Raw genomic sequence first — 18,730 nt, 5'->3', positions numbered from 1 at the left:
AAAGTCTTTAATTCTTTTAGCTGCTTTAGCCCCTGTTTACTGTCCTATCCTTTTTATCTGAAGAACTCCTTTTAGCATTGCTTGCAGTGTAGGACTAGCGGTGATAATCTCCCTCAACTTTTGTTCATCTGAGATGACTTTATCACTCCCTAATTTTCGAAAGAGAGTTTCATCAGATACAAAATTTTTAGCTGGCACTTGTTTTTTTTTCAGCATTTAAAGTATTTCAACCCAGTACCTTCTGGCCACATTGGTTTCTGATGAGAAATAAGCAATCTAGTTGGTGCTCCCTTGGACATAACAAAATGTTTTCCTCTTGTTGCTTTCAGAACTCTTTCCTTGTCCTTTGAATTCAATAGTGATCAATGTATTATGGGATGTAGTTTTCTTCAGGTTTATTCTGTTGGTGTTCTCTGAGCTTCTGGGACGTGCACATTCATATCCTTTGCTAAGTTTGGGAAGCTATCCATTAGTATTTCCTTGACTATCCTTTTTGACTGTTTCTCTCTTCTTCTCTGGGACCCCCATAATATGCATATTGTTGACCTTGATGATTGTTCAGTGATGTCTGAAACTAGTTTTGTTTTAATTATTTCTTATTTCCTTCTGCTCCTCACCCTGACTCATTTTAAATATTTTGTCTTCCTGTTCACTGATTCTTTGCCATGTCCAATCTGCTCTTGAAACCCTCCTATGTTTTTTGTTTATGTTATTGTGGTCTTCAACTCCAGGAGTTCTGTTTGTTTCCTTTTTAAAATTTCTATCTATATTGCAGTTTTCTGTTTTTTTGCACTCCTCCTTTGGTTGGGCCATCATTTCCTGTTTCTTAGTTTGTCTTGTCTCTTTTGTTGCACATTGCAAATTAAATATCTTAAAATGTTACCTGTGGGATTTAATTCTTGAGACGTCTGTAACTTGATATTTTAACCAGCTGATCGTAAGGCAGAGATTTTCTTGAGCCTTAGCCCTTCTATCAGGAAGATCTGCCCAAGATGCTCATGTTTTTTTCTGTCTTTTTGGGCCTCTGTTTTGTTCTGTGCTTGTTCATTAGTTGTTTTAGAGTTCCTTTGTTCCAGGAGTTGGGTTTTCCCCTCTGTTTTCAGGAGACAGCCCTCCGTATCCCAGGTGACTGAAACAGGTAAGCCTTTGTCCCAGACTGCCCACCTCTATAGTTTTTTGCACTCCTTTTGTTGTCTCAAGCTGCTTTTTACCTGGAAGGCAAATTCTGTGAGGTGGGCACCCAAGAGAGTACTTTCCCAAATCATTCTTTGCCAGCCAGATAGTGCCAGGGAGCCATGCAGGGGTTGCAGACTGGTTCCCAAATGCCCTGGGGAAGGAACAAGAAAGCTTATCCAATGACTCCCAAAGCTCAGCTTTCCTTGCCTGCCCAACAATTAGAGCCCTTCAGCTAACTATCTTTTATAGCCCTGAAGAAGCACTGCATCTTTAAATCTCCACCACCTCTGCCCCTGTCCTGGGAGTGTTGAAACAATGGCTGCCACCACACTAACTTGGAAACCAACAGTTCTTATTTATCTTCTTTAAGTTGAAGAGCAGTTCCACTAAGCAAATGAATGGGAAAATATTTGTGAAGTGCTTTTCTTATATCTTACCTTCTTTAAGAAGAGTCTCTCTTCTCAGCATTAACACATCTGACATTCTATAATAGTAAAATTACACAATTTGAAATCTTTCAACTAAATAATTTATATAAATTAAAAAATATGCTCTAGAACAGCAATATTACCTCAGTCCACCATATCCACCCACAAAATGATATTAATGACTGAATATACAATAAAATTCTTGCCTACTTTCAATATTTTAGGATTTTGTTTTTTTGCTTTGTTTAGTTGTGACATGACTTACAAATATTCTTAATCCAACATATCTGATCTAAACAGAAATGATGGAAATGTTAGTAAGCTAAATCTTATTTCAGTTTCTCTTAGAAATAATTAAAATTGATAAGAAATTAGGTATATTATACTTATTGATAGAATTAAATATTTGATTCTTAAGAATAAAGATCAAATGAAGTAAGAAAAAAAAATCACATCTAGATAATTTAAAAAGAAAAATATTTGCAGGGCAATCCAGGCATTCAGAAAGCAGATTTAGAAAGAAGAAAAGATTTGGGACTGGATTAAGATATCTAAGCTAGAAGAACCATTTTATTAAGGGATATGGAAAAAATAAACTCTAATTTACTTTTTCTAATCCTTTATCACAACAATGTTCCAAGAGGGAGAAATAAACACTCTGTCTTGGATTGAGTTTGTGATATTCAGTTTGATTCCTACAAAAGCTTTTTCTTGCAAAGGTGTTATAGTTTTAATTTTTGGTCATCGACTTAGAAAGCAATCACTTTGAAATTTTAATTTAATTGTGCTAAATCTATCCTGTCTAATACATAGCCACAAGCCACTGGTGGCAATTTAATTAAAATTAAAATTAAAAATTAAGTTCCTTGGTATCAGCCACATTTCAAATGCTCTATTGCCACATGTGGCTAGCGTCTACTGTATTAGACAGTGCAGACATGCAGCATTTCTATCACTGTCCAAAGTTCTATTGAACAATGTCACACTAAATCTTTTTAAAATAACTTGGAGATACTATTTGGGGTAGGACAAAAAATAAAAAGCAAAATGTTGGGACTATTTTAGGTATAAAAAGGAATTGTATTGTGATACAGCTAGCATCGTAAATTGAATGCTTTGTATTGTGATATCGATAGGTAGATCTTTCCAGGGCCTTCCAGTGCTGTAGAACAGCTACATACTAGGAGGTACACATCTAGACCAAGAGCCAGCAAACCTTGTAATGAGCCAGATATTAAATATTTAGTCTTTGTGAGCCAAATGATCTCTGTCACAACTAGTCACATCTGCTTTTTTTAATGTAAAAGCAATCAGAGACAATATGTAAATAATGGGTGTGGCTGTGTTCAAATAAAACTTTACTTACAAAAAGGAGAGTGCATCAGATTTGGCCTGATTCATACAATGTGGGTATTGGGGGAAGCAATGCAATTTTACCCAATAAGAAACTGTTAACTTTGGAGTCATACTGTATTATGCTGCCATACAGCCAAAGCTAATCAGAATAAAATGAAGTAGAATCCTCTATTACAAATATATTTGAAAGTTTAATTTCAGGGACTTAATGGCATAATGGACTAAAGCGTGAATCTATGATTCAATCCATGCCATCAGTCCAATTGTTATATAGATAGTATTTCATGATTTGAACTTTTAAACTTGCTACCACATCGTGAAGTTTCTACTCTTGCACTTGTGTTTTAGAAGAAAATTGGAGCTTGCAGGTTTAAATATCTTTCTCAAGGTCACAGTAAGGGGTTTACGAAAGACAAATCCAAATGATCCTGAACTCTTATCCTCACTACAAACTCCATTTGGTAGGTTATAGCTTGAATTGTGATCCCCAAATATATGTTCAAACCCTAATTCCCTGTCCCATGAATGTGACCTTACTTGCAAATAGGATTTTTGATGACGTCATTAGCTAAGATGATGCCAAACTGGAATACGGTGGTCCTTATTCCAGTATGACTGGTGGATTTAAAAAGAATAGGAAATTTGGACAAAGGATGAGACAGACACACAGACAAGGGAGAAAACCATGTGACAATGAAGATGGAGACTGGAGTGCTGCAGATAGAAGCCAAGGAATGCCAAGGACTGCTGGCAAAGTCCAGAAGCTAAAAGAGGCAATGACGGATTCTTTCCTACAGATTTCTGAGGGAGTGCAGCCCTATCAACACCTTGATTCTGGACTTCTATATTCCAGACTGTGAGAGAATAACCTCTGTTGTTTTAAGGCAGACAGAATTTGTCCCAACAGCTTAGGAGGAAACTATTCTGCAGGCTTAAGTTAACGCAAAGGAAGACAGCTTGACACCAAAGACAGAGCTCTGGGGTTCCTGGTTCCACAAAGCAATTTCCTCACCAGGAAGCTGTCCTTGTTACTTAGTCATCTAGTCAGCCCCTCTTCCTCTCTGTAAATGTGTTGGGCAATGTGAAGGAGAGTCCCTCTTTGATGAATGCAGTTCAGTGATGCCTAACCTAAGCACATTTCTGTAAAAACTCAGGGTGTGTGCCCAGCTATCACTTTGCTTAGTGAGAAAGGTCTTTTCATATGATTTAGTTCAGTTCATAAGGAATTTTTTCCCCTTTCCTCCCCCCTTGCGGCTTGCTTCCTGTTCAGTCTCTGTGTCCATTCGCTGCACACTCTTCTGTGGTTTTTTATTTGTTGCATCTTCTTGCTGAGTCAGTTCTCCATGGTGCTTGTCGGCCCGCAGCACTCCAGGGTGTGCGGGCGAGCCTACCTTCACAAGGAGGCCCCAGGACGTGAACCCAGGGCGTCCTGTATGGTAGATGGGAGCCCAACTGATTGAGCCACAGCCACTTCCCTCACAAGGATATTGTGTTTGGTTATTGCCATGAGATTTGGGGTCAAAGCTCAAAGTTACCTGGTCTTCCTTTTTATGGCCATTATATCCCCTGAGCCATTACACACAGAGGGGTTGAAAAGGATTCTGGCATTTTTGCTTCCCTGCTAAAATATGTTCTACTAGTGTAGGGTAATACTTAGCATCCAAAGGTTTACAACCTAGTTGAAAGATGCACACATATTCACAGTTAAATCATGGTATAAATCAGCATGGGAATGAAAGCCCAATGGAAGGATTAAGGCAAGGACATTGAGGAATCCAGACACTCTTAAAGATGGAAAACATTTCCACACTTTTTCCCTGAACATGCACCACTTTTAATGACTGAGACATAACAGGCCACAAGCAAGTAATATCTAAGGAAGGAAGAGGCAGATAACTGTAATTTTATGATATGCTTTATGGTTTATAAACCACTTATAGCCCATTACTTCCTCTGATTCTTATAGCAACTCTCTTTACAGAAAGAATCATTATCCTCTCATCATCTAGGAGATTGCATTTCATTTTCATTTCATGAAAAGTCAAATCATTTGAAATGTAAATAAATCATTAAAGAAGATGTCAGAGCTGGGATTTGGATCCAGGTAATTTTCTATCCACCTCCTGTGATTTTTCCTCAGGATCACATTCATTCTGCCCCTCACTTCTGAGCAGGTACCAGGGTCTTCAGAATGTGTTCCTTGTTTCTTCTTACTTCCCTTTCCTATTGCCTTCCTCAACAGCATCACCCCTAGGAATGGCACAGAGGCGGTGTTTGACTGGGGAAATGGTCACGCCCAGTCTGAACTGCAGGCTCAGCTTCTCATTGTTTGGAGGCCTGAAGGTAAATTTTTGCAAGAGAGAAGTGAAGAAAATGAACAGTTCCAACCTGGCCAACTGTTCTCCAGGGCATGCCCGTTTTCCTGAAAGACAGAAAGAATAAGACTGAGTTTAAAATTCCAGATTGAAGAGGTACCCAACAGGGATTGAAATCTTGCTTAAAATTGGAGCAGCAAAATCTAAGGACCTCAGATAGTGAAGAGGTGAATTGAAATCAGTTTCCTAGTGTTAACAAAGACACTTTAGCATAGCAGACTTTTAAAGTCCTATCCATTAGCCTTTGATCCTTGAATTGGGTTCAAGAACCTGGTTGCCTCTAAACTGTTGTTTTATATTATAAAGGCCAGCAGAGCTCATTTATATCTCTGATAACAGGTATGTCTGAGTTACAGAAGACCATTCTATGGATGGAATGGGTTGGGAGGGATGATCTGAGGCTCGTTACCACTCTGCCAATATCTGAGCAAAGGAAGGGCCTTGTGACAACCTGCTAGGTAAATTAAGGCACAGAGAGCATAAGGTCAGGATCATAAACTCAAATGCCTTTGAGGATTACCCTTGGGAAAACAGGTGTGAAGATGAGAATGCAGAACAATAAAACTGGGTCCCTGGGTTGAATGAGAAAATGGATGTCTATCAGAAAGACTTTCAAAAGTCAATTAATAAATAATTTTTAAGAAGGAGACAACACATAATAAAATGGTATGTTAATATTTTTCAGTCCTTAAAAGGAAACTGCTTGAAGGTATAAGTAGATGTCACAGTACTTTCTAAATTACAAGGCATATATATATATATATAAGATTTATTTATTTCTCTCCCCTTTACCCCCCACCCCAGTTGTTTGTTCTCTATTTGCTGCGTGTTCTTTGTCCGCTTCTGTTGTTGTCAGCGGCACTGAGAATCTGTGTTTCTTTTTGTTGCGTCATCTTGTTGTGTCAGCTCTCCGTGTGTGTGGCACCATTCCTGGGCAGGCTGCACTTTCTTTTGCACTGGGCAGCTCTCCTTATGGGGCGCACTCCTTGTGCGTGGAGCTCCCCTATGCCTGGGGCACCCCTGCGTGGCACGGCACTCCTTGCATGCATCAGCACTGTGCATGGGCCAGCTCCACCTGGGTCAAAGAGGCCCAGGGTTTGAACTGCGGACCTCCCATGTGGTAGACAGATGCCCTAACCACTGGGCCAAATCTGCTTCCCTACAAGGCATATTTATTTCTCTATGTATTCCTCAGTTTTTGGGGATATGAATGATATCGTTGGAGGCAAGAAGTTAAGAGGCCCTCTCCACTGGACCTGCTTTAGTCTCCCTGACTCTCACAGTAGTCTTTCTTACAAGAAGGCTTTATTTTTTTATAGTGTGGAATCCAATGCTAGACACTTTTCTTCACAGCTCACACTTAGCCCTACCTTGGCCACATTCCACTCCATTCATTGAGTAGAGAACTGAAGGCAGGGGAGATCCAATTTAACTCCTCACTCTTTCTAGCCATGTGGTTTGGGGCAAATTAAATAACCTCTCAGGTAGTAGAAAAATGTTTATTTAGTGTGTGTGTGTGCGCTGAACATGAGAAATTTATAAATTGTGTGGGCTATGCACTGAAACCAAATAGACCAAGTAAGTAATCAATAATTTTTACAGTAAAACAGGGTATTTTAAAATGTCATTTGGATAGTGATAAACATTCTAATTTTAAAATAGCTTATCATTAATCTCATCTGGAAAAAACAGTATGACAGATTATTTCCTCATAATTCCATACATAGAAAAATATAATTTAAAAGACTGCCATTAAATAAACCTTTTTGGGTAGAGCATACCAAAAGAACTTTTTGTAAATTATAATTTTTACTGTGATACTTTCTGTAATCTGCCTTTTACTTTGAAATAATTTCACATGTAAAGAAAACTTGCAAAATAATACAAAGAACTTGTTTCTCCAGAATTATTGGAGAGTAAGTTGCCTACATTACCCAAATCTCTAGTATGAGTTTCATACAAGGACATTCTTCACCATAACTAAAATGGGACCACTGAAGTCAGGAAATTAATACTAATGCATTATTAATATCTGATCTTCAGTTCCTAACCAGGTTTTCTTGCTGGTTGTCCCAATAATGTCCATAAAGATCTAAGGATCCAATTCAGAATCATGTGTTGCATTTAGCTACCTAGTCATCTTCAGTGACTTAGTTTTTCCTTAGTTTTCATGCCTTTGGTATTTTTGAAGATTATAGACCAGATATTTTGTAAACAGTCCCTGATGTTGCCTTATGATTAGATTCAGGTTGTGAGGTTGTACATTTGATAGGAATATCAATGAAATGACCCACTGTGTTCTTCTCATTGCATCCTATCAGGTGGAACACAATTTTCATTTACCCCTTTTTTGGTGATATTAACTTCGATTACTTGATTAAGTTGGTATCTGCCCTGTTCTTTCCTGTAAACTGCTCTTTTTTCTTTGTAAGTAATAAATACTTTGAAACTATATACATAAACCATAAACTTTCATCTATTAGATTTAGCATCCTTTGATGTTTCCTGACAGAATGATTTATTATCCTATTTTTTAATTCCACCACTCCTTCCACATGTGTAAGGAAATCCTTGTGCTCTCCCTCATTCATTTTTTCATTTATTTTTATCAGTATAGATTCATGGATTACTGTTTCTCTTCAAAGGGGTACAGCATTCTGTTACTATCATATTATTTCAATGCTCAGTCTTCCAGAGTTGGCACTGAATGCCCATCCAATCTGATTATTTCCTTACGCTGGCTCAACAAAACATTCCAGGGAGATCTTATACTTTCTCTTCCCCAGACCTGGAGTGATTTGTCTGTCCAGTAACCATAGTTCCTATTAGTGGACACTGATGTCTAGATTTGGGAAATAGGCTTGCTAATTGCTATTAGGGTATTGTTGTTCCCAGGCCATTTCAGTGTATGGGGCTGGGGAAATACATGTACATATATATAATGTGAATATATGTATATGTGTATATGTATATATACACACACACTAACGTGTATATATTAAGCATTTACTTCTATTTGTAACTATTGAAAATCTGACCTCACATTGATAACTTCCAATTCTAATCTAAAATTACATGATTTATTCTTATTTCCTTCATTTCCATGTTTTTAACTTCCTTCTATTACCCCTAATATATTTACTTATTGGATCAATCTCCCTGTAGATACCAAATCTGCCATCACTGCTACAGCCACCCCATGCACTCTCTCCTCACTTGGCTCTGACAGTGGATTTGGTGGCTGTGACACCCTCCTCTGCCAGTGACTGTCCCCTCCCCCACTTAGTCCATACCATACACCACTTTCTACCTTTTACAAGCTTATTTCCCCCATATTCACTGTAAATAAATGTATAAAGAAAATAAAAGATTTAAAAGATGTTTATAATCCCATAACATATTTCCTCAGTCTTTGAAGGGAGTCTCCTGCACACCATGCTTACAAAACTTATACTACTCTCTGTAGTGAACTCTGTGTTTTTCTTTTGTTACTTCTCTATTTTCCTTTGTAAGTAAATATTCTTGGAAAATGTTTAATGTATGCTTCCATTTTTTCCTTTGCCTATAAAGAGCTATTGTGGAAATAAAATTAGATAATACCTGAAACATGTTTAGTAAATGTCAATGTGTTCACAGTTATTCTTTTATTTTATGCCTATTTCTTACCAGAGTGTGGCTAATCCATCTTTGTGCCCCACATTTTATTGTCTTTACCCATAACAAATAGTATGAATAGCAAAGTTGTTAAAATGGTACCAAAGCAGCTATATTGCTAATAGCTGAGTTTCTCCTAGGAGGATCCATAAACAATGACAGAATTGGATTTAGAGAGTTAGGAATTTGGTTAAAGTACTAGCTCCATCACTAAGCAGCTAAATGGCTCTGAGTAAACTATGATCTCTCATGGAGCTAAACTTTGCTCACAATTTGATTTCAAGGCTTTGGCCTGCATTAAAGGTGACTTGGACCTTGTTCCTGGTGCTTCCACTAACTGGCTGTCACTAACCAACCAGATCAAGTACCTCATCAGCACAATGAGTGAGCAGACCTAGATTGTTGGCAGTTATTTCCATTTTATTCTCCTATGGTGCAACAATTTTACTTGAAAAATTAGGCACTAGACTCATGCATTTCATGAAGCTGGCCACTACTTTGTTGTATCAAAGCAAAAGGACTCAAGTGAAGGGGAAAAAAACATGAATTTTCAATAATACTTTAACAATCTGTCCTGATTATGCACATGTAGCAATTTCACACCTGGTCAAATTTACCAAGAGAAGGGATGGGGCTGTCCATACCTCATTTCCTCAGGGAAACCCTCTTTATAAAGTCTTAGACCAAGCATGAGGAAAAGCATCTGTGTGCCAAAGCTGGGACTGTGATGGATAAAATGAGCCAGTTGGGGTGACATTGTTAGTTTTCTTCTACCAAGAACAGAGATAGCAATCCACTTCCCAGTACCCTTGACAAGACCTGAGGCAGACCCACAACCTCCCTCCACATAGCACAGGCTATGCCTGACTCTGGGATCAAGGCGGACCCAGCAGGCTTTTCCTGCAAGGAGAGGGTATGGGACAATCTGTGCAGAGGTGAATCTTCCATGCGGATGAGTCCCCAAGGGGGCTCTGGGTCCATCTGGGCCAAGTGAAAAAGCCTAGAGGGCCCACAACACCCTTGACCAAGAGCATCCCAAGTGGAGACAGTTTTAGAGGGTAAGCCGTGGTGCCGTCCAGGTACCAGGGAGGCTTCAGGTGTTAGCTAACAACCTGCAATGAGGCCCTCTGGGGAGCATGCAGCCCGTTCCCCAATCCCAGCCATCTCTGCAGAGCCTTTGAGGAGGGGGCATCCAAACTTCCCACGGCCACTCTGTTGGGTGACAAAAGCCCAGGGCTCTTACACATACTGCTTCTTGGAAGCAAAACTGCTGGGGTGATTTAGGGAATTCTGGACAGGGTGGGTCCAGGAAAAGGGGGTATCTGGAAGAAGCCAGCCTCTCAGATTGGCCCAGTTCTGCTCACTGGATGAGAGCCCACTATAGGTAGGGCAGGGTAGGACAAGCACCCCTTGCCCATGGGAAGACAGAAATAGACCTGGTCAGTGTAAGGGTCCAAGGAGGTGCCCTGGGGTTGGGTTAGGGGCTCTTTGGTCCTGCCACATCCTTATTCCTCAGCAGAGGCAGTGGCAGAGCAGGTGCACCATCTCCAGCAGTTTGAGCACCAGGGAGATGAGTCCCATCATCAGCATGAGGATGATGATTTTTTTTTCTGTGGAGTATAAGACAAAGTAGTCCAGAGGTAGGGACAGGGTATGCACTGGTATACAATATGGGCTCCATGGTCTGGCCATAGAGGTACCCCTGGCATAGAGGAAGCCTGCCTCCAACACACTCTTGCAGAGCACACTGGCCACATAGATGCCCATTATCGCTCTGCTGATTTGCAGGTGAGTCTGTTGCCACTGATATCTAGTTCATCTGATGCTCCATGGCCACCAGTGCCAGCTCCATGTGTGGTCCTTGGCAGGCTGTATCCACAGCTCCCTCTACTTCTGCTGCAGCACTCTTCGTGCCTAGATAAGAAAATGACCAGGCCCAGGTAGACCAGGGTGGGTGTGCTGATAAAGAGGAACTGCAGCTCCTGGTAGGGAATGTAGAAGGGCAATAACTGGGTTGCTAATGGAGTAAATGAGATAATTTGTTTTCAAATACAATCTATAATTAAGAGGGAGTGATACAATTCTCAATAATAAAGCCCCAGTGAGGCAATGTTTATAGAGCTTTTTATATTCCAGCTAATGCAGATGGGAGAATTTTTTTTTCATAACATAAGAGACATGAAGCAACTATATGGAAAAGTCTTCTGCAATATGAAGGAAAGTTATCCAGGCATCACTCAGACTAGAAGGATCCTTCCTTTTCTTAAAGCCATGGGCATCTATTAAGATTTCTCTTATCCCAGTTGCAACAAGCATTAGGTGAGAGGATTTTTGTGGGATGCATACAGGGTCACATTTTTAGTATTTCAGAATAATACGTACAAGGACCAAAGAATAAGAATAGTTGCAATAATTGATAGATGAAGCTGAAACTTTGTACTGTAGTACAAGTGTTGAAGCTATTGTAGACAGGAAGGTTGGAAGATATTCCTAAGTCTCATATCAGCTTTCTATTAGGAAATGACTTGTTTACTGTGAGCAAAGGTGACACATTACCAGCTGAAGTAAGACAAAAAGGATGCAATCAGAATCAGCCCAGGTACCCTTAGGGCAGTGCAGCACAATGGGAAGGCATGATCTTTGGAGTCACACTGCCTTGGGCTCCAGTTCCAGCTCCTTCCTTTCTCCCAGAGCCTTCGTATCATCAGCAAAATGAAACTGCTTCATAATATGATGTATACTTTACTATAATTTAATAAGCATTAATGATGAGAACGATGGGGCATGTATTTCACACAACGGCTCTGTGTAGCATTTAGTTATTTTTAGGAGCTAGAATTACAAAGAGCACAGGTTTCGGTTTTTGTCAAAGTTGATTGACATTGAGTCCTCGGACTGCCCCATATGTTTTATGACTGCAGTTGCCATCCTTAACTCTCCAAGTCTCAGTTTCATTATATCTAAAGTGGGGATAGTAAATTGAACCCTGGAAAGCTACACTAGAACATAAACTTCATGAAGACAGATTTATTTTTTTCTATTCTGTTCTTCGTCATATCCTCAGGGCTGAATGCTTGATATGTAACAGTTTTCATTGCATGCTCTTTTGTAACTTTCAATTTGTGTACAATTTAAATACATTAAATTTTTTAAAAAAGGTAAAAAAATTTTTAAAAAGTCAAAATGGCCTTTTCAGGGAGTACAGAACAGACTTCACCTAGTTAAGCCTATGACAGGCAGGTGACCAAACTTCTTTGTGAGGAAGAGGCAGGTGATGGGTCTCTGCTCCCCATGCTCCAAGTAGAACAAAGCAAAGCTGAAATCTCCATTAGAGGCAACGGAATGCTCAGGAGGCATGATCAGTCTGAAGAAATGCCCAGGCTAGGGAATCCTGAGGCTGCCACCACAGCAAGACAGAGTCACAATGGTGGGACCAAATGAAGACATTCCATCTAAAGCAAAGGACTTCAGAAGAGTAGGGGAGGGTGAAAGATGAACTCTGAACCCTCATGCTCATTTATTGCAACTCACCTATTGAGAAAGGCAAGAAGGATTCCCTTTTCTTAAACTCTCCATTCTCCAGAAAATGCTCTGGATTAAATGTGTCGGGGGTGGCCCACTCTGCAGGGTCCCTGTGCAGCCCAGTCAGATTGGTCAGGATCGTGGTCCCCTAGAGAAGAGAGCAGACTCAGGTAAGGTACCTTATGCATAACACACCTGCACAACACGTACTTGCCAGCAGGCTCCAGGCAGGCCTGACCACACTGTGAATTTCCTCTGCCCTCCCAAATCCACCAGCTCCTGAGCCCCCCACCACCCAGGAAACCTGCCCTTTGCTATAGGACGGAGAGTTCATAGTATGGATTATAACTGGTTGTTGGGAATTTTATCTGGGAAGTTTGGCTACTCTTGACTGAGGAGTGGATGTTTCTCTACAGGGACAGGTCAGCACAGGATTGGGAAAGGTTGACTATGCTGCAGCAAGGCAATGGAGCACCTGCCCAGCCAGCATTATCCCAAATTCAACCAGCTGCTCAGTGTGGCGGCTCTATAAGAGTAAAAAAAGTCTCATTCATCCCTCTTTCTCCCATTCTCCTTCCTCCCTTGTTTCCATTATCACACCAACTACCCACCCCCCCACCCCCCACACACACAGTGGGTTAAAAATAGAGGTATGTTAGAAACACTAGCATTAATGTGATGTTGGCCCAGGTGGCCTCAAATGTCCCTTCCCTATTTAACATTCCATAACCCCAGCACTGTTAGAAGCAATAGTTTCCAAAGTCCCTTAACCTGTGAGTGCTCTCCCATGAGAAAGGAAAGGGCTCTGTGGCAAAGCATGATTGAGTACTACTGCCAGTTGAATCCCCACAAAGATTCACAGCACAAATTAGCCTAGGAAAATTCTGAGAAATTCCTCAAGGCTCCTTGTTCTAAACCTACTGGACCAAGGAACCTCTTTCCTCCTCATTACCTATTAGCAGTAGTAGAACTACTGTTTTAAAGTTCAGAATTAGAGGAAGAAAAGTAGTACTGTATCTGGTATAATATACTCTTTCCACATTCATGTTATTCCTTAGGATAAGAACATATTACTTTTCAAGTCAGGTTCCAATCATCTAAAAAGATGAACTTTAAGGTCTGGGGAGTCCCTTATTACCTTGGGCAGGTAGTATCCAGCCACGGTGGTATCAGCTGACACTTCCCTGGGCACATTGAGGGGGATGATGTTGGCCATTCTCTGCACCTCATGGATGACAGCATTGGTGTAGGGCAGGCGCTCTCGGTCGGTCGTGCTTGGCTGCTGCAAAGGGCTGATCACACTGTCGAGCTCAGCTTGTACTTTGTCTGGAAGAGAACAAGAGGTTCTATTACTTTTTAAACATCTATGATCCATTCCAAAGATGTAGGGGCGTTCTCCAAGTTCTCTGCTGTATTCCGATTGTTGATCAGGTTGCAAAGAAGTAAAATGTCCATAAACTTTCCAAGGACTTATTTAGGAAACTTCTGAGTCCATAATTTTCCTTGATCCTGGGTAGGCTATGGAGTCAAATAATCAGGATCAAAATGGTTAAGATTGTAGTAAGCTCTGTGGACTCCAGTTTCTCAAGAGGGCATATATGAGTGGAAAGTGAGCCATGATGTAAGAAAATGCTGGATGTAAACTTTTGCTCCACAACATTAATGCTGCAAAATTATCTTAAAACCTCTGAGGCCCAGTTTGCTCATAGTGAAGACAAATCTACCTCCATTATAATATTTTGACAAATGTATGAAGTGATATACATGAGAACCCAATATGATAGAACTGTTAGTTGCCCCCAATATATATTTTCCTTTTTATATATATATACTAATAGAAAATTTAACTGGATGCATGGTTGTTCTGCTGTAGATTATATTCCTTAGATTCCCTTGCACTAAATGTGACCATATGGCCAATATTGTGCATAGATGTGATGTTTAACTCTTGGAACATCCCTTTGAAAGACAGGGCATATGCTCCCTTCTCCTTTTCCCTTTCTTAGAGGTGGAATGGCACCTGTAAGCGGTAAGTCATTTTAGTGCTAAGAAAGGCATCATTCTAGATACAACAGAGCAACAAGTAGGAAGGAGCTTGTAACTCTTAGGAGTCTGTATAGACAAGTAAGTCTGTTCACCTGAGAGAGAATAACTATCTTTTAAGCCATTGCTATTTTAGAACTATGCAACAGAAACACATCTTAACTCATAGGCTTTGAAAATTTTAAAAAAATGTAATCCAAATTAGAAATGCATTTTACATCGTGTCCCAGGACACATATATACAAATACACACAAATTATATATGCATTCATGAAATATGAAAGAAATAATATTTCAAGAACATACTTTTCCTTAGGACATGTAGAACATGCTTTCTTTTCAATTTTTATTCTGGAAGAAAAAGTTGGTCTTGATTCACCAAATTGATTTTAAGCACCACTTATACAGTGCTATGCATATTTTTTAAAAAATTGTGCCCTAACAGTTCCCAGTCCTCATGTGCTCAATCTGTTCTGAGACCTAGAGAAAGAAAAATGAATTTAACAGTCATTGTCCTTGAATGGAGCATGGTATGTGTGGAACATATGTAAATAGGGTATGATCAGCACAGTGATGGAGGTAATTCGAATAATCCCTAGAAGAAGAAATGCTAGTAATCCCCTAGAAGAATGGAAAACATCATGTGGGAGGTAGTGTTTGAGAAGATTCTTCAAGAAGACCCCTGGTTTACAATGTAGGGAAATCAGTGAAATACATTCTGTATAGAGACATCATCACACATGGTGGCACAGAGGCGTAAATAAGGACAGTGCAAACAGAAATGAGATGTAATTTAGGGAGGCCAAAATGCAGAGGGGGTGGATCAGAGGTGCATCAGAGGATGTTCTATACTAGACAAAGGAGATTGGACATCATCAAGAGAGCAATAGGAAGCCAGATTCCATATGAGAACGTAGCTCTTTCATGAAAATTGTCACAATGTCAATTGACATCACTGTTTTTTAACTAGATTATGAGCTTCTTGAAGGTAGGGATAGTCTGACATATTTGTACTATCAGGTCTCATCACTATCTCAACAGAAAAACTGAAGAATGTTCCAGTTCTCAATGCCATATCACCTTGTGAATGTTCAACCTATCCTTCCATGTTACTCTGCTACCTTCTGACCCCAATTTTAGGGCAGTAGGTTCCAAGAGGCAGTGTCCTGTTCCAGGCACAACACCAACACACTCACCTTGGATTTCTGGGTTCATGGCCAGGTATAGTAAAGCCCAGCGCAGCGTTGTAGAAGTTGTGTCTGTTCCAGCTAAGAAGAGGTCCAGGGTGCTGGAGATGAGGTTTTCTTCTTGGAAACTTGATGCAGCATTGCCTGAGTTCTAGAGAGAACAATGTTTATGGATTTGCTTCTAATGTTTGGGCTTGCTCTCAAACATCCTAGGGAGTGAACACGGAAAGAAATGTCCACAAGATAAATGATTCACCTTTTGGCCTACTAGAGACAGCACCTATTAAGCCACTGTCATCAGCACTTTCCTGCCTTAAGTGCTGGAAGCTACCTAGGGCTTCTGACACTTGGAGGGATGAAAATCAAGATGAACATTTTCTTTAGCCTATAATTTGGAATAAGATCTTATTACAGTGGACAGAGAGTGGGATATGAGTAAAAAACAGACTTGCATAACAAAAAGCCACATCATTTACAGCTGTATAAGTTAGAGCAAACTCCTTTACTTCTCTGTGCTTCAGTTTCCTCCTTTGTAAAATGAAAATAATGGGCCTTTACAATAACTTCTTCAGACATAGGTAGAGATTAGGGGAAGGTATGAGAAGGCAGTATTTAGGCACTCCCTAGGGCTCAAGCCACATACCATTTAACCTCTCTCTTTATTTACTTGCCTCACCAACCCTGAGTTAATGCTACTCCTGTTCTTATACTCTCTGAATGATGCCTCTATTTTAATCCCCCTGGGTAGGCTGAATAGGGATCCCCCAAAATGTCCATGTCCTAATCCAGGAACCTGTGAATGTTACCTCAACTGGCAAAAGGGACTTTTCAGTGTGAAGAAGTTAAGGATCACAGGACGGTTAAATTATCCAGGAATATCAAGGTGGGCCCAATGTAATGAAACAAACCTTATAAAAGGGAGGCAAAAGGGTCAAAGACAGAGAAAATCTGTAAGAAGAGAAGCAGAGGTGAGAGAGATGCTGTGGTGCTGGCTTTGAAGACTGAGGAAGGGGCCACAGGACAAGTTCTCCAGGCAGCCTCTAGGAGCTGGAAGAGGCAAGAAAGCTATATTATAGCCTGCAGAGGGAACAAGCCCTGCTATCATATTGACTTTAGTACAGTAAATCAGATTTTACACTTCTGCCTCCAGAACTGCATGATCTGAAATTTATGTTTTAAGACATTAAGTTTATGGCCATTTATTACAGCAGCAATATATCCCTCTACCCTTTCAAAACAAAACACAGGAAATGACTTCTGTTTCCTTACCTTTGCTATTTCCTGGAGGTAAGCATCAATAAAGTCTCTCATTTCAGCAGGATTCCAATCTCTCTTGTGTTCTTCAATCATATGTGAAACAAACATATTCAGTTTTTCTCTGTTTCTAAAGAGTTTTTTGTGAGGTCCAGGCAGGAATTTCATTATCCATGGAAAAATATTGTAGAGCTAAATGATAAAAGCAAAACAATTGTGGGGACCACATGTTGTCACTCTTCCACTTTTTATGACAAACAATCTTGTTTCCTGTTTCCATCTCTTTTATTTGATTTGGATGTCTCTTTTGCTCTCACTCCTCTTTCACCTCTCTAGCAAAGCATATCAGTTCTCTATTCAAAATATGTCCAGCCTTAGGCATTTCTCACCACCCTAAGTGCTCATCACTAGCAGTTTCTATCTGTAGCTGCCTCCAATACATTTCATGATTCTTAACCCCCTTGCCAGTCTATTTTCCACAGAGCTGCCAGAGTAAGAATTGAATAATTTAATCAGATCATTTCACTTTGGTTTTCAACCCTCCAATGGCTTTCTATTACTTTTGGAACCATCACTAACTGGTTCTTTAAGCCCTTACACAAAGTGGCCCTGCCCTTCCTATCCTACTGTCACTTTACAAAACCTCTACAGTCTAGTCATACTGGCCTCCATAATTACACCAAGTATGCTCTTATTTTAGGCCTTTGCATGTGCTGTTCCTTCTGCCTACAATGCTGTTTCTTTATAAACTTGTATGTCCTACCTCCTCACTTATGTATGGTGCTGCTCAAATGCCACTTCCTTGCAATTATCTTACCATGTGTATTATTAAGATTTTTTTAGGGAAACTGAACTGACAGGAGATATCTGTAAACAGTATGTGATTTTATGAAATCACAATCATGTGAAACAATTTCTGTAGATCAGGCTGCAAGCAAGGGACTCTAATGAAGGTTGTCACTGAATTCCCCAGGAGAAACTGACTCTCTGAAGTACAGATGGGAATTTTCTCTTTGAATGAAATTTCTTCTCCTTTTAAGGCACTCAGCTGATTAGATGAGATGTCACTCATTGCTGATGGCAGTTTCCTCAGGAGACATAACCAACCATCTATGCAATCAACTCCCAGATGATTAAAGTCGATGAAATAGTTTTGTATTACATATGGACCAGTGCTTGCTTGACCAAACAACTGGGCACTATGACCTGGTCGAGTTGACACATTAGCCTATCCATCACAGTCCACCTTATGATAACTTGGCAGACATACACATCACCTTAAACCATACATAGTCCCTAAATAAAAATAACAGATTATGTGTGTGTGTATATATATATATATTTTTTTTTTCCACCTAACAATACTCAACTCTCCTGTGTACAACTGGAAATGTACTAACTGCCTCCAGAATAGGGTTCAAATCCTTGAGTAATATTTTTCCTAAACTTGACATTTTAAAATATTATGACATGAACTAATATAATTTATGTCATATGGTAAGGGGAAAGAATAGAGAAGAAAACAAAGATATTTGTTTATGTACATATACAAACATACTCATAACAAAACAAGGAAGTAATATTCATTACCATTATAATCCCCATTTCTGTAACTGGCCACTAGTCAAAGTTCATAGTTTTTATTACCATCTTCTACCAACCATCATCCTATGTTCCCTTTACCCTCAGCAAGCACCTCACCTGGCCATGGTTTTTCACCTGGTTGGGAGACCCA

The 18,730-nt window shown here is 39.9% G+C and overlaps 1 protein-coding gene and 1 pseudogene across 1 annotated transcript in view; both read right to left on the bottom strand.

The window, feature by feature from the left end:
- Positions 1 to 4,857: 4,857 nt before the first annotated feature.
- The window catches only part of LOC101411038 (cytochrome P450 2J2-like), a 35,724-nt gene continuing 21,851 nt past the window's right edge, over positions 4,858 to 18,730 (bottom strand). The window contains exons 5-9 of the mRNA XM_004446688.3: positions 17,011 to 17,187; positions 15,751 to 15,892; positions 13,650 to 13,837; positions 12,521 to 12,659; positions 4,858 to 5,382 (exon numbers count right to left, since the gene is read on the bottom strand). Of these exons, the coding sequence (XP_004446745.1) occupies positions 5,171 to 5,382; positions 12,521 to 12,659; positions 13,650 to 13,837; positions 15,751 to 15,892; positions 17,011 to 17,187 (858 nt within the window). The 3' untranslated portion in view covers positions 4,858 to 5,170. The remainder of the gene's footprint in view (positions 5,383 to 12,520; positions 12,660 to 13,649; positions 13,838 to 15,750; positions 15,893 to 17,010; positions 17,188 to 18,730) is intronic.
- On the bottom strand, positions 5,403 to 11,031 carry LOC139439667 (gap junction alpha-4 protein-like; annotated as a pseudogene).

Source organism: Dasypus novemcinctus, chromosome 9 (genome assembly GCF_030445035.2).
Source record: "Dasypus novemcinctus isolate mDasNov1 chromosome 9, mDasNov1.1.hap2, whole genome shotgun sequence".
In the NCBI taxonomy this organism is placed as follows: Eukaryota; Metazoa; Chordata; class Mammalia; order Cingulata; family Dasypodidae; genus Dasypus; species Dasypus novemcinctus.
The sequence above is the reverse complement of the archived record's forward strand: the minus strand, read 5'-3'. Positions and strand labels throughout refer to the sequence as shown.